This window comes from Nerophis ophidion, linkage group LG17 (assembly GCF_033978795.1).
Source record: "Nerophis ophidion isolate RoL-2023_Sa linkage group LG17, RoL_Noph_v1.0, whole genome shotgun sequence".
In the NCBI taxonomy this organism is placed as follows: domain Eukaryota; kingdom Metazoa; phylum Chordata; class Actinopteri; order Syngnathiformes; family Syngnathidae; genus Nerophis; species Nerophis ophidion.
In genome coordinates, this window is record NC_084627.1 from 51,755,654 (window position 1) to 51,772,800 (window position 17,147).

Genomic DNA, 17,147 nt, shown 5'->3' on the forward strand with positions numbered 1-17,147 from the left:
AAATGGCAGTGGAAATACCAAATCCTTAGATTTTAGTTGTTTACTCTTTTTACCAAAGGCAGAACTGCTCTCTTCATCTAAGACATCCAACATAAATATTAGAAAGACACATTAATGTGAGTTAAGTTCATGAAAAGTTTCACTGCACATAACCATTACCAACTGTTCCCAAACAACACCTAAGTCATTGTTTTTTTGGTCAAGATATCGATAGATACTGATTTTCTTGGTTTGCTTGTTTTCCTGTAGGGCGGAGAAAATGAATAACATTAAAGAAATGCCAAACCAAAATCAACGGGGTGCAGGGACCCCTGGAGATAGTTGTTATGGGGTCCCTTTGTACACTCTCAGTTACATTAACATTGATATTATACATGTGGGGCACATAGATGTACATGGGAATATCTATCTTAATGAATCTCATACTAAGGGTCATATATATATATATATATATATATATATATATATATATATATATATATATATATATATATATATATATATATATATGCATACATACTGTAATATATATATATATATATATATACATAGTGTAATATATGTGTATTTATCATATTTGGCAGAGGGGTAGATTTCCCTTGATTAATGACTGAGACTCTGAAACTTGGCCTCAAAAAAGCTCTGGACTCTTGAGCTACTGAACTAATAATATTGATGTATAACATTTGAATTGTAGCAACAAGTTTGTGTTCAAATCCAGAATATGTCAATGTTTGTTGAATAGATAAATGTCCAAAACAGTCCAGGGCTTTATAGAATTGTAAAACTAACATGATCACTGTAGTTCATAAAGTCTGTTACTAGGCTAATTTTATGTATTGAACACCCTTTTAAAAACCTGACCTTTTCCCTAATAACACTTGAAATTGTTGTTTTTGTTGTAGTTGCACCTGAAAGAATGTTTATAATCTGTGATGACTAAAGTAAGTCATTTAAATGAGGAATTCTCTTGTTTTTGCCAGGTTTAGGGATTAAGGCATTTGGACCTTTTTTTTATGTTTGTACTAAATTATTGTTTCTGTATGCACATTGATGTTTCTTTATATAAAATACAACTTAAATCCGACCAAAACAATAAATGAAAGTCAGCATTTCTACCTAAATAAATGTTTTTACATCAGTTAAGGAATATCAAGGTGGTAATTTTTCTGGCAGGCTGAACTATTGTGTAGGTTCTTTTATAACATATTATGGTTAATAGTTCTTAATTGCAGAATGTTTAACGGCCTGAATATCACGCTTTATTTCATAGATAAAGTAAGTAAGTACATTTTATTCATAAAGTGCTTTTCACAGATAAAATCACAAAGCGCTGTACAATTCAATTAAAAAAACAGCGGCAACTTTATAAAAAGGATACAAAGTGGATTAAATTGATAGTTAAAAGGTGCATTAACTAAAAGTTTTTCTAAAAAGATGAGTTTAAGAAGATTTAGAAGGACATCGATTGTGTCTCGCTCCTTGCTCCCACAACAAACCACTAGAGGGAGACAAAGCAGAGCCAGGAAAAGCAAAGAAGGAAAGGAACGTGAAGTTATTTTTAATCCATCCATCCATTTATTACCGTTTATTCCCTTTGTGGTCGCGGGGAAAGTTGTAAATATTTGATGACTGATATTTGCAAATTTTATATTATACTTGGTATACAAATGCATTCAAGTTTGGTATTTTTCTGTTTTACATTAATAATATTTACACATTTGATAGAAAGTATACGCACTGATTGTGTCTCCATCCTTGCTCCCGCATTCAGCCACTAGAGGGAGACAAAGCAAAGCCAGGAAATGTAAAGAAGTAAAGGAGCGTAATGTTATTTTTTTGTGAAAATTGTAAATATTTGATGACTGATATTTGCAAATATATATAATACTTTGTATACAAATGCATTCAAGTTTGGTAATTTTCTGTTTTACATTAATAATATTTACACATTTGATAGAAAGTATACGCACTGATTGTGTCTTCATGCTTGCTCCCACATTCAGCCACTAGAGGGAGACAAAGCAGAGCCAGGAAATGCAAGAAGTAGAGGAATGTAAGACTTTCAGTACTTCTCGCAGCAAATGACATTCATAAATAATGAATGTTATTAATCGGGAGAAATTCGGGAGAATGGTTGCCCCGGGAGATTTTTGGTAGAGGTTTGGCAAGTATGCACACGGTGCTTAAAAATCTATCAAATGTTTTAGTAGGACTTTGGTAAGCAATGAAGCCGCGCCGCTTGATGGATTCTCGGCGCATTAAAGCTAGCAGTATTATTATGGTGTGTGTATAAGGTAAGACATCTGTGGCGTTCTGTTTCACAATATTATCCAAAAGAAACCTTTCTTACCTTCTGGTACCTGCTGATCCGTATTTGGGATTTGCATAAGTCCTGAATATTTGCGCGGGTCTGCCTTTGTAGTCCGTGGATGCCATAGTGCTTCTTCTCTAACTTCTTGTTATGGGACAGTCATCCTCCGCCATTTGTAATATAAAGCAGTGTAACGTTCATGCTTATATCTGTCAGTAAACTCGCCATGAAAGTGCTAGAACATACCGGTGTAGTGAGTTTACATTATTCACCCAAGGAACTTTAGTTATTAAAGAGTTTCGGTATGAAGTCTTTTCACGGGACACATTTCCGGAGTTGTTATTGCACTAGTGAGCTGCTCCGTTATTGATTGAAGTCTGAATGTCATTAAAACAGTTAGCTCCATCTTTTGACACTTCTTCCACTCCCGTCCTTGCACGCTACACCGCTACAACAAAGATGAAGGGGAGAAGACGCTGCCGAAGGTGAACCACGTAAATAAGACCGTCCACAAAACAACGCATCCTGAAGCGGTTGTCAGAAAGCGGCTTGAATATGATCTGTAAAAAACAATCTATGCAACATTTTGACCAAAGAACCACCATTACATGTTATATAGACCACAAGAAAGTGTCTTGAATTTAGAAAGAAAAAAAATGACTCTTTGGAAGTCTTGCGTCTCTGGGTTCTTCGGACTACCAATAATTAACCTGACAGCGGCTTCCATGTCTCTGAACATTGATTTATTTTGCAATAAATGTCTGTCGTTATGCTTTTCAGTCATAAGTCTTGCCAGTTCTCGCTCTCGCTGTCGCTCTCGCCCGTGCTCCCCCTTCCTTCTCCTTCCCGGCTGCTGCCTTTAACAGAGCGACAGGTGATTAGATAAACCTGCCCAGCTGGGCCATCAACGCACCTGTCGCTGATCTCGAAGCCGGTCCTGGCACACCCCGCTTCGCTGCAGGTCTGCAGGCCAAGCCCCCCCCCCTCACCCACAGACCCCTTTAATGCGCCCGATAATCCAGTGCGCCATTTGTACGAAAATATACGTGAATAGACCTGCTCACTCTGCTGTGCGTTTTATAATCCGGTGCACTTTATAGTCCGGAAAATACGGTATTATATTGGATTAAAGGTGACTAAAATGTGTTATTGTGTGCCTCAGGAGCTGTCATTATGTTGGAAACCCTAGTTAGAATGTCTTGAATAGATTGTTTATGCAACAGCTATGCAACTATTACATCCATCCATCCATTTTCTACCGCTTATTCCCTTTTGGGGTCGCGGGGGCCGCTGGCGCCTATCTCAGCTACAATCGGGTGGAAGGCGGTGTACACCCTGGACAAGTCGCCACCTCGTCTCATTCATAATGAATGATTGCTGCTCTTTCACAAGAATCTGTTTACCACGGCCATGTCCAGAACAGATAAACGAGGAATGGTTGCACATTGAAATGATTTATGGAGTTTTGTGTTCTGAATGGCTTTAACCGGATTGAGCAAATCTGGGAGTACAAGTTATTTCAGGGCCCCCAAAAGCTGCCAAACCTCGACACAAAACATCTGGAAGACATCTCACAGACGGGAAACTCTGCAGTATTTCTTCCCGTACTTTGGGGAGGACAGTCGGTTCATGTAACATTGTGTTCTGACTTTTGGTGTCAGGTTCAGCTATTTGGAGACAATTGTGATTTCCGAGAGGGAATCTTGGTGAAGAAAAACTATGATGCACTGGGAGAATTCCAGGGAAGGGTGTTTATATCTCTCAACACAAACCTCAGTTCAGATTTAGCTCAGCCTGCAGTGCAGACCACATCACTTACAGCTGTCATTGTGTCAGGTAAGTCTTTTTCTCATAAACTTTTTGTCTTATTACTTTGTGTATTGTTACTTGTATGAATGATTTAATAGAATATTAAAAAAAAGGACTAATACATGTTTTTGATATGCAGCTAATACAATATTTGTATTCATGTGCATAGAGTGTACATCTTTCACTGGGCTGCATGTGGTAAGCACACCTGCTTTGCTGCCAGGTGGGCCTGAGTGTGAATGTGAAAGTGAATATCTATATTTATCATTAGTGCTGCACAATGATTAATGTTTTATAAATCAGATGAATCACACCTTTAATTTGGATTCAAAGACTATTACATTGTTTTATGATTAATCGTAAACTTGTTTTTGTTGATAGCCCCTATATATATATATATATATATATATATATATATATATATATATATATATATATATATATATATATATTCAAGGTTGCTGTGGTTTATCCATTATACAGTGCTCAATACCGGGGTACAGTGAAATATAGGTTATTGTCACGGCTTGGTACGTCTTAATTTACGAGGAACCCAAGGATGCAGACGGACAAGAGGTGAGTAGAACAGTTTCTTTACTCTTAATAATGTACTCACAACTAAGGGTGCTCCACATAGGAGAGAACTAAAGGCGACGAAGCAAAAAGGTAAACTAAAGATGGGCTTCGTGAAAAAACAACAAAAGCTATATAATAACCAGGACTAAACTTAGGCTGGAGTTGCAAGACGTGCAACCACTGACCAAGAAGCAGGCTGGACGGCACCGGGAGCAATCAGGATAACAAGTTGGATATGACACTGAGGTTGTCAGTCTTGGAGCCAAGGAGTAGAATCGCCAAGTGCCATCCAGCTGCCAAGGTGCAGATTAAATATCCTCCGGGGAAAATGGGAAGCAGCTGTGCACGTCTCGCAACTCCCCTCACAAGAGGAAAACAGGAACTCTAGAGGAAAAAGAACTGAAGTGAGGTCACAAGGTCAACTGCACCAACAGAGGAAAACTGAATACAAACCACAAGTTGGCAGCTGGTGGTGACAACTTATGTCAGGGAAAAACACAAGAGGATATGTCATCCCCTGTGTGTGTGTATACATATATATATATATATATATATATATATATATATATATATATACTCGGCTTACTGAGACCCAAACTTAAGGGAAACCTGAAAAGTTAAAATAAAAAATAGCCTAAGTGTGAATTAACATGTACAACTGTATTGAAAATAAAAAGATATCAACATGGTCCAACATAATTGTATTTTTCAGTGTGTTGCACTTGTTGGAAAATGTTTGGACACCCTTGATCTATGGCATTGAATTGAACGCAACCAAACGGTTCAGATTGTCTTAGAAGACATTTAGCTTGCCAGGATGGTTTTGTCTGAGCTTCGAGCTGAAAAGCTTCAGAAATGTGTCTCCTCAGTTCCCAAACCTTTACTGAGTGTTGTTAAAAGGAAAGGCCATGTAACACACTGGTAACAAGGCCAACTTTTTTGCAATGTGTTGCTGCCATTCCATTCTAAGTTAATAATTATTTGCAAACAAAAATTACGTTTTTCCGTTTGAACATGAAATATCTTGTCCTTGCAGTCTATTCAATTGAATATAAGTTGAAAATAATTAGCAAATCATTATATTCTGTTTTTATTTACGATTTACACAACAAGACGACTTCACTGGTTTGGGTTTTTTTTTTAACAAAAACTACTATTTTCCTTCAGTTCTTCCGACTTTTGGGTTGGAATTGGCTCGATGGCTTCTCCCACTCGTTTATTTTGGTTGCTCCAGTTCCTAAACTTCATATCAGCCGGCCTGTCTTGCTTTTGCGACCGTTACCCTTGGGGCCCGTGGTCGGCCTGCTCTAGGACCTGCAACCACGGCACACAACACAGACACAGGTGAGACACAAACACTATTACTTACCTCAAGTGATCAGACAATTCCAGCAGCTGCTGAATGGGATTGTTTTGACAGGGACATTAAATATGACGACTACTACTGGAAGAGCAGCTGTCCTCAGCTGTGCGAGAGTCGTGATCGACGTGCTTGCAATGTGCCCGCTTGTCCCATCAATTGTGTGCTGACAGACTTCGGGCCCTGGTCTGCCTGCTCCCCCTGTGCCAAGAAACAGGCAAGAACAACTGCAATACTCTGAAGCAAATAACACAACTTCCATGTTTCATTTTTTTTAGAGTGCAATTCTGTCCATATCAGGCCTGGGCAATTATTTTGACTTGGGGGCCACATTTAGAGAGAAAAATGTGTCTGGGGGCCGGTTATTTATTTTTCGGAACACTAATACAAAACCTCACAATAATGTCGGATTGAATGCTAAAAACATCATGACAGACCCCCTTAAAAAACTAAATGGAATTTCACATTTTTACATGAAGGATAAAACACTGAATATTGACAACATATGAATGCCACACCCACTTTTCAATTGACATATTTTACAAACAACTGAAACACAACAAAAGTCCAGTGAAAAATTAACGCAAAAGGTACAAAATAAACAATCTGATGTATCTGATACATCACTAGCTTTACAACGTCGTTGTCAACATCTCCTTTCCTTGTCTGTGGAAACACCTTCCGCCCACACCTCTTGGTACCTCGACTGAGCTGCCGTGACTTACATTACCATAGTAACTAATTAGATGACCATAGTAACTAATTAGATGACCATAGTAAGTAATTAAATGACCATAGTAACTAATTAGATGACCATAGTAACTAATTAGATGACCATAGTAACTAATTAGATGACCATAGTAACTAATTAGATGAACATAGTAACTAATTAGATGAACATAGTAACTAATTAGATGACCATAGTAAGTAATTAGATGACCATAGTAACTAATTAGATGACCATAGTAACTAATTAGATGACCATAGTAACTAATTAGATGACCATAGTAAGTAATTAGATGACCATAGTAACTAATTAGATGACCATAGTAACTAATTAGATGACCATAGTAACTAATTAGATGAACATAGTAACTAATTAGATGAACATAGTAACTAATTAGATGACCATAGTAAGTAATTAGATGACCATAGTAACTAATTAGATGACCATAGTAACTAATTAGATGATCATGGTAACTAATTAGATGACAATAGTAACTAATTAGATGACAACAGTAACCAATTAAATGACAATAGTACCTAATTAGATGACCATAGTAACTCATTAGATGACCATAGTACCTAATTAGATGACCATATTAACTAATTAGATGACCATAGTAACTAATTAGATGACCATAATAACTAATTAGATGACCATAGTAACTAATTAGATGACCATAGTAACTAATTAGGTGACCATAATAACCAATTAGATGACCATAGTAACTAATTAGATGAACATAGTAACTAATTAGATGACCATAGTAACTAATTAGATGACCATAGTAACTAATTAGATGACCACAGTAACTAATTAGATGAGCATAGTAACTAATTAGATGAACATAGTAACTAATTAGATGGGCATAGTAACTAATTAGATGACCATAGTAACTAATTAGATGAACATAGTAACTAATTAGATGACCATAGTAACTAATTAGATGACCATAGTAACTAATTAGATGACCATAGTAACTAATTAGATGACCATAGTAACTAGTATTTCATCCATAAGCACAGATTCCAACCATTGGAAGACTTAGTCTAGTTGAAGACTTGCGGCCACTAAAAAACATGAGTGCACATCATAATGTCAGCTACACTTTACATCTTAAACATCCAAAACAGGGGTCTCAGACACGCAGACATTATTTTGCGGCCCCCACCTTAATATGAAAGTTTAATGTTAGTGCGGCCCTCAAGTTGTATATGAATGGAGCTTGACATCGTTGTGTTATTTGGCTCCAAAATGGCTCTTTCAACGTTCTGGGTTGCCTACCCCTGCGTTAGTGGAAAAGCAGTGAAATCGATAGAGACGTTGCCATGGAGACGAGGGTTTTCTTACGTGCCTGGCTGCAATCACACCGGGACCCTCGTCCATCAGGAAATACTAGGTATGTCCCGATCCTATATTGATATCGGAAATCAGTCCAATATTAGCCAAAAAAGTGAATATCGGATTTTATGGGACTGAATCTAAAAAGTCCGATACAAGCACTCTGATATAAGTTGTCCATTTAGTGTTGCAGAACTTGTATGATAGGTGACTCTGGTTTGATCCCACTCCAACACAGTAGGTGGCGGCAATGCCCCCCAGTTATCTGGCGGCGGAAGAAGAGCGTCTCTGATCCAGTGTGCACAGCCCAGGTGATGACAACAACGACAAGGTGTGTGCTTGCAGCAAAGTGTAGTGAATGACTACACTTTGCTGCAAGCACATCACTACTCGTCATGTCGGCTGTGTGGAAGCATTTGAAGGTCAACTCGGACAAAGCTGTGGCGGCTAAATGCAACATTTGTCAGGCCCAAATGTCCCGTGGAGGGACAGAACTAGGAAGGTTCAATACAAGCAAGCTCATCCCACATTTGAAAAAACACCACCAGAAAGAACATGAAGATTTCTCTGGCTTCATCAAGTCACGCCGGCCCAAAGCTTTGTGAGACGTGACAAACTATCCCGGGACAGCAAAAAGACAATGGCCATAAGAGAAAAGATAGTCCAGTTTATTGTGCTTGATGACCAGCTCCTGTGGTGTCGGTCTATATCTTACAACAAAGTGCTTCTGTTGTTGTCATAGTTACGGACCAGGTCAGTCCAAAGGCCATCCCAGTTCGGTGGGTCCCCTTGCAGTGTGGAGCTGACCGAGGAGAGGCCCTGCTATCCTGCCACAGAGTGCAAGCTGCCACCCGTCCACTGCAGGGACAACTTCAAATGTGATAATGGTAGGCATGGCTGCATGCTGTGAAACAAACACCAATTCCATTGTGTTAGATGTAAATATAAACAGAATACATCCATCCATCCATCCATCCATCATCTTCCGCTTATCCGAGGTCGGGTCGCGGGGGCAACAGCCTAAGCAGGGAAACCCTTTTCAAGCCATATTCAGTTGAATATGCTACAAAGACAACATATTTCATGTTGAAACTCATAAACTTTATTTTTTTGTTGCAAATAATCATTAACTTTAGAATTTGATGCCAGCAACACGTGACAAAGAAGTTGGGAAAGGTGGCAATAAATACTGATAAAGTTGAGGAATGCTCATCAAACACTTATTTGGAACATCCCACAGGTGTGCAGGCTAATTGGGAACAGGTGGGTGCCATGATTGGCTATAAAAACAGCTTCCCAAAAAATGCTCAGTCTTTCACAAGAAAGGATGGGGCGAGGTACACCCCTTTGTCCACAACTGTGTGAGCAAATAGTCAAATATTCAACATGGTGTCCTCCGGACCAAAGAGGAAAATAACCATCCGGATTGTTATCCACGCAAAGTGTAAAAGCCAGCATGTGTGATGGTATGGGGGTGTATTAGTGCCTAAGGCATGGGTAACTTACACATGTGTGATGGTATGGGGGTGTATTAGTGCCCAAGACATGGGTAACTTACACATGTGTGATGGTATGGGGGTGTATTAGTGGCCAAGGCATGGGTAACTTACACATGTGTGATGGTATGGGGGTGTATTAGTGCCCAAGGCATGGGTAACTTACACATCTGTGATGGTATGGGGTGTATTAGTGCCCAAGGCATGGGTAACTTACACATGTGTGATGGTATGGGGGTGTATTAGTGCCCAAGACATGGGTAACTTACACATGTGTGATGGTATGGGGGTGTATTAGTGCCCAAGACATGGGTAACTTACACATGTGTGATGGTATGGGGGTGTATTAGTGCCCAAGGCATGGGTAACTTACACATGTGGGATGGTATGGGGGTGTATTAGTGCCCAAGACATGGGTAACTTACACATGTGTGATGGTATGGGGGTGTATTAGTGGCCAAGGCATGGGTAACTTACACATGTGTGATGGTATGGGGGTGTATTAGTGCCCAAGACATGGGTAACTTACACATGTGTGATGGTATGGGGGTGTATTAGTTCCCAAGGCATGGGTAACTTACACATGTGTGATGGTATGGGGGTGTATTAGTGCCCAAGGCATGGGTAATTTACACATGTGTGATGGTATGGGGGTGTATTAGTGCCCAAGACATGGGTAACTTACACATGTGTGATGGTATGGGGGTGTATTAGTGGCCAAGGCATGCGTAACTTACACATCTGTGATGGTATGGGGGTGTATTAGTGCCCAAGGCATGGGTAACTTACACATGTGTGATGGTAAGGGGGTGTATTAGTGCCCAAGACATGGGTAACTTACACATGTGTGATGGTATGGGGGTGTATTAGTGCCCAAGGCATGGGTAACTTACACATGTGTGATGGTATGGGGGTGTATTAGTGGCCAAGGCATGCGTAACTTACACATCTGTGATGGTATGGGGGTGTATTAGTGCCCAAGGCATGGGTAACTTACACATGTGTGATGGTAAGGGGGTGTATTAGTGCCCAAGACATGGGTAACTTACACATGTGTGATGGTATGGGGGTGTATTAGTGCCCAAGGCATGGGTAACTTACACATGTGTGATGGTATGGGGGTGTATTAGTGCCCAAGGCATGCGTAACTTACACATCTGTGATGGTATGGGGGTGTATTAGTGGCCAAGGCATGCGTAACTTACACATCTGTGATGGTATGGGGGTGTATTAGTGCCCAAGGCATGGGTAACTTACACATCTGTGATGGTATGGGGGTGTATTAGTGCCCAAGACATGGCTAACTTACACATGTGTGATGGTATGGGGGTGTATTAGTGCCCAAGGCATGCGTAACTTACACATGTGTGATGGTATGGGGGTGTATTAGTGCCCAAGGCATGGGTAACTTACACATGTGGGATGGTATGGGGGTGTATTAGTGCCCAAGACATGGGTAACTTACACATGTGTGATGGTATGGGGGTGTATTAGTGGCCAAGGCATGGGTAACTTACACATGTGTGATGGTATGGGGGTGTATTAGTGCCCAAGACATGGCTAACTTACACATGTGTGATGGTATGGGGGTGTATTAGTGCCCAAGGCATGCGTAACTTACACATGTGTGATGGTATGGGGGTGTATTAGTGCCCAAGGCATGGGTAACTTACACATCTGTGATGGTATGGGGGTGTATTAGTGCCCAAGACATGGCTAACTTACACATGTGTGATGGTATGGGGGTGTATTAGTGCCCAAGGCATGCGTAACTTACACATGTGTGATGGTATGGGGGTGTATTAGTGCCCAAGGCATGGGTAACTTACACATGTGGGATGGTATGGGGGTGTATTAGTGCCCAAGACATGGGTAACTTACACATGTGTGATGGTATGGGGGTGTATTAGTGGCCAAGGCATGGGTAACTTACACATGTGTGATGGTGTGGGGGTGTATTAGTGCCCAAGACATGGGTAACTTACACATGTGTGATGGTATGGGGGTGTATTAGTGGCCAAGGCATGGGTAACTTACACATGTGTGATGGTATGGGGGTGTATTAGTGCCCAAGACATGGGTAACTTACACATGTGTGATGGTATGGGGGTGTATTAGTGCCCAAGACATGGGTAACTTACACATGTGTGATGGTATGGGGGTGTATTAGTGCCCAAGACATGGGTAACTTACACATGTGTGATGGTAAGGGGGTGTATTAGTGTCCAAGACATGGGTAACTTACACATGTGTGATGGTATGGGGGTGTATTAGTGCCCAAGACATGGGTAACTTACACATGTGTGATGGTATGGGGGTGTATTAGTGCCCAAGACATGGGTAACTTACACATGTGTGATGGTATGGGGGTGTATTAGTGCCCAAGGCATGGGTAACTTACACATGTGTGATGGTATGGGGGTGTATTAGTGCCCAAGACATGGGTAACTTACACATGTGTGATGGTATGGGGGTGTATTAGTGCCCAAGGCATGGGTAACTTACACATGTGTGATGGTATGGGGTGTATTAGTGCCCAAGACATGGGTAACTTACACATGTGTGATGGTATGGGGGTGTATTAGTGCCCAAGACATGGGTAACTTACACATGTGTGATGGTATGGGGGTGTATTAGTGCCCAAGACATGGGTAACTTACACATGTGTGATGGTAAGGGGGTGTATTGGTGTCCAAGACATGGGTAACTTACACATGTGTGATGGTATGGGGGTGTATTAGTGCCCAAGACATGGGTAACTTACACATGTGTGATGGTATGGGGGTGTATTAGTGCCCAAGACATGGGTAACTTACACATGTGTGATGGTATGGGGGTGTATTAGTGCCCAAGGCATGGGTAACTTACACATGTGTGATGGTATGGGGGTGTATTAGTGACCAAGGCATGGGTAACTTACACATGTGTGAAGGCACCATTAATGCTGAAAGGTACATACAGGTTTTGGAACAACATATGCTCCCATCTAAGCGCCATCTTTTTCATGGACGCCCCTGCTTATTTCAGCAAGACGATGCCAAGCTACATTCAGCACGTGTTACAACAGCGTGGCTTTGTAAAAAAAAGAGTGCGGGTACTTTCTTGGCCCGCCTGCAGTCCAGACCTGTCTCCCATGGAAAATGTGTGGCGCATTATGAAGCGTAAAATACGACTGTTGAACGACTGAAGCTCTACATAAAACAAGAATGGGAAAGAATTCCACTTTCAAAGCTTCAAAAATTAGTTTCCTCAGTTCCCAAACTTTTATTGAGTGTTGTTAAAAGAAAAGGTGATGTAACACAGTGGTGAACATGCCCTTTCCCAACTACTTTGGCATGTGTTGCAGCCATGAAATTCTAAGTTAATTATTATTTGCAAAAAAAAAAAAACAAAGTTTATGAGTTTGAACATCAAATATGTTGTCTTTGTAGCATATTCAACTGAATATGGCTTGAAAAGGATTTGCAAATCATTGTATTCTGTTTATTTTTACATCTAACACAATTTCCCAACTCATATGGAAACAGGGATTGTAGTTACAGTATACTGGATGTGTGTCCTTACTGTGGACAAAACGCCTGTTGGAACTCTCTGCAGGTGTACTGCTTTATCATCAGGCTTTATGTCAAGAACTCACAGGGAACCTGAAGCCTTTCACATTGAAAGTCATGTCGAAAACACAAGTCCTGTAATTTCTCCAACCCACCTTCTTAACCATCTTTTATTTAAAGCTCTCCTTGCTTTTTTAAAATCCCGCACAATAATTCTTACTCATCTGTTCCCATGCATAACGAGTATTTATGTTGTTGCAGCATCAACATCGTCATAAACTGTACCAGAATCATTCATTCTTGGGATATTTCACATTGTTATTATTTATCGAGATACGCCCAGTTGAAGTTGTTGTTTTCTTCTTCAGGACGCTGCCTCAACACCACGCTATTGTGCAACAAACAGAACGACTGTGAAGATAACTCCGACGAGAGGGACTGCGGCGACTTCAAAGTCGTGTGTCCAGCCGAGAAGAGAGTGGCTCCCGGGGCGGACCTGGTGGGAAATGGGTAAGCCAAAGAAATAGAAATTGTTCTGTGTTGTGCCTTCCGTTGGAGAAATTCATTTTCACTGCCCTACATTTAAACATATAGACATTGCACATCACAAAACAAAAATAACAAAAAGACATCATACATGACCAACACATTTACAGACTTGTCAGGCCTGCTGTTAAGGGCGGCTATAGTTGCAGGGATACGGCTTTTCCTGAATTTGATGGTTCTGTGCCTGCGCCCTGATGGTAGTGGGATGATGTCTTGGTGTAGTGGGTGACTGATATCCTGGACTATCCTTTTTGCCAGTGGAATGATGGACCTGTGGTTTGAATTTGAAATGTTGGGTGTGGGTAGGCCGATGAGTTCCAGAAAGCATGGTGAAAAAACACGTGGAACAGTAGATAAGGATGGCTTAAACAATACTTTGGTAAAGTAATAACAGGAGATAAGGTGCAACGTTTAGTCCTCTAAGTTTTTGGATGGCTGACAGTCTTTGCTGACTTCTTTTCATGAATGTCCGCGGTGTGCCGATCAAATGTGAGTTTGTTGTCCAAGGTTACGCCCAGGTATGTTTATGATGATGGGGAGCTGAGGTGAGGGGGGGTTGAACCATATTACTTCTGTTTTATTGACATTGATTTCCAGATAAGTGGCTGTGCATGACTCTGTGGAATGTTTGACTGTGTTATGATAGTCCAGGATGGATTGACTGATGGAGAGGATGATGCAAGAATGGATGTGTCACCCGAGTATTTTAAGTGTGTTGTGATGGGTGAGATGCTATGGAGGTCATTGGTGCAGAGCAGAGGTTCTCAAACTTTTTTCAGTGGTGTACCCCCTGTGAACATGTTTTTAATTCAAGTACCCCCTAATCAGAACAAAGCATTTTTGGTTGAAAAAAAGAGATAAAGAAGTAAAATACAGCACTATGTCATCAGTTTCTGATTTATTCAATTGTATAACAGTGCAAAATATTGCTCATTTGTAGTGGTCTTTCTTCAACTATTTGGAAAAAAAGATATAAAATTAACAGAATTTTTTTTTTTAAATAAACAAGTGATTCAATTCTAAATGCAGATTTCCACACATAGAAGTAATCATCAACTTAAAGTGCCCTCTTTGGGGATTGTAATAGAGATCCATCTGGATTCATCAACTTTATTCTAAACATTTCTTCACAAAAAGAGAAATCTTTAACATCAATATTTATGGAACATGTCCACAAAAAATCTAGCTGTCAACACTGAATATTGCATTGTTGCATTTTTTTTTACACTTTATGAACTTACATTCATATTTTGTTGAAGTATTATTCAATAAATATATGTAAAAATGATTTTTGAATTGTTGCTACTTTAAGAATATATTTTTTAAAAATCTCACGTACCCCTTGGCATACCTTCAAGTACCCCCAGGGGTACGCGTACCCCCATCTGAGAACCACTGGTGTAGAGTGTGTACAGGAAAGGGCTCAACACACACCCCTGTGGGACTCCGGTGTTGATGGTAAGCATCGGGGATGTGTTTGAGCCCACCTTTACCGCCTGCAGTCAGTCGGTGAGGAAGTTGTGGGTGAGGTGGGTCAGCTGAGGGGGGATGTTGAGCTGGTGTAGTTTCTGGATCAATAGATGCTTCTGTAGGGAGTTGAAGGCGGAGCTGAAGTCCACGAAGAGGATCCCGGCAAAGTTGCCTGGGGAGTCCAGATGCTGAAGGAGGAGATGCAGCAGGCAGACCACAGCATCCTCTCTGCCCAAACTGGCCCTGGAGGCCAACTGGAGGGGGTCCAGGTGTGGGCTGACAACTGGAAGGATGATGTAGAGCAGCAGTTTCTCCAATCACTTCATCATTATGGATGTGAGGGCTAATGGTTGAGTTCTAGGTCATAAATGAAATCCTTTTGTGTTGGGAGTCATCTCGTCTGCTCCTCTTCTGAAAAAAAAGTATTTAAAAAGGTTGAATGGTTGAATATTTCTAATGACAATGGATTAACAAGATTTGTATCAACCAATCAATCAATCAAAGTAGATATATATATATATATATATATATATATATATATATATATATATATATATATATACACAGTATATTGTGGTGTCTCACCCCAGCACCACCTGACAGGTAAGCACACCTGACAGGGGAGGAGCCAGGGCATGGTGGCAGAGTGAAACATGGAAGACAACACCCACCCTTGGCCACATAATCGAGGGACGGTAGATTCCCCCCTACTTGTTCAATCAGCCTGAAGTGCCACCAGCTGTGCGGCCAGGTGGTACCCAGCTACAAACCTTTCTTAACTCTGCCTCATTCAGGTCTGGTTCTCCTCAGTGTCAAAGCAGGTGCATCAGGTGGGAAGTGAGACAACCACTATTTCACCACTATGGACAATACTTGTGAAATGTTTACTTATGTTGTGTTTCTATTGTTTATAGGCAATTACCTATGACCTTTAAAGACGTGTGATATATATATATATATATATATATATATATATATATATATGGGCAACATGGTGGAAGAGGGGTTGGGGCATCTGCCTCCCAATACGAAGGTCCTGAGTAGTCCTGGGTTCAATCCCGGGCTCGGGATCTTTCTGTGTGGAGTTTGCATGTTCTTCTCATGACTGCGTTCAGTATATGTGCTCAAAATAGAGGTGATTAACCTGCGTGCACAAAGGATCAATGCAATATTTTTTGTGATTAATCACATGAGTTGATTCATTATTTTTGACAGCCACATATACTGTGTGTGTATATATATATATATATATATATATATATATATATATATATATATATATATATATATATATATATATATATATATATATATATAACCCTAATGTTAGGTCACGAGAAAACACAGAGGCTATTTAATCCCTACAAGCCTGTTTTGCAGGTTTCTCTGAAAAATTCCCTGAAGAGCAGAGAAAACTGCGAAACAGGCTTGTAGGGATGAAATAACCTCTGTGTTTTTCCTGACCAAACAATTATCACTTTATCCCGGTATTGAGCACATATACATATTAAAAAAACATTGTGTCCCCTGGACTAATGTAATTAAAGATCCCTAATACTAATGATATAATTGATACTGAAATGTTCAAGAATAAAGCAATCTTACATTAATATAAAAAATGGTGACATGTTATGCATTTAACTTGCATATTTTTTTTTAGGTTTGATGCGCTGGCAAATGAGCCCAGAGGGGCAGTCCTGAACAATATGTTTATGGGCGAAAATTGCATCATCCGGCGGCCTCAGAGTACACTTCTCTACCATCGAGTACCTCATAACTTTGACAGCTTTGATATCAAGGTAAAGTTGACATTAAATCATTCTCCAATATGTATTTTATTTTGCACACTGAAGTCTGGAAGGGGAGTCAAACAGTTTTAGACAAGATGATTGGTCGTTTTTGATACCTATTACTATTTTTTAGTATGTTTTCGAACTATTTGGTTGGTCACTTATTAATG

At 40.2% G+C, this 17,147-nt stretch overlaps 1 protein-coding gene across 1 annotated transcript in view; it reads left to right on the forward strand.

The window, feature by feature from the left end:
- Positions 1-3,904: 3,904 nt before the first annotated feature.
- The window catches only part of c6 (complement component 6), a 58,404-nt gene continuing 45,161 nt past the window's right edge, over positions 3,905-17,147 (forward strand). The window contains exons 1-6 of the mRNA XM_061877165.1: positions 3,905-4,150; positions 5,867-6,043; positions 6,120-6,276; positions 8,867-9,011; positions 13,540-13,681; positions 16,848-16,986. Coding sequence (XP_061733149.1) covers positions 5,898-6,043; positions 6,120-6,276; positions 8,867-9,011; positions 13,540-13,681; positions 16,848-16,986 — 729 coding nt within the window. The 5' untranslated portion in view covers positions 3,905-4,150; positions 5,867-5,897. The remainder of the gene's footprint in view (positions 4,151-5,866; positions 6,044-6,119; positions 6,277-8,866; positions 9,012-13,539; positions 13,682-16,847; positions 16,987-17,147) is intronic.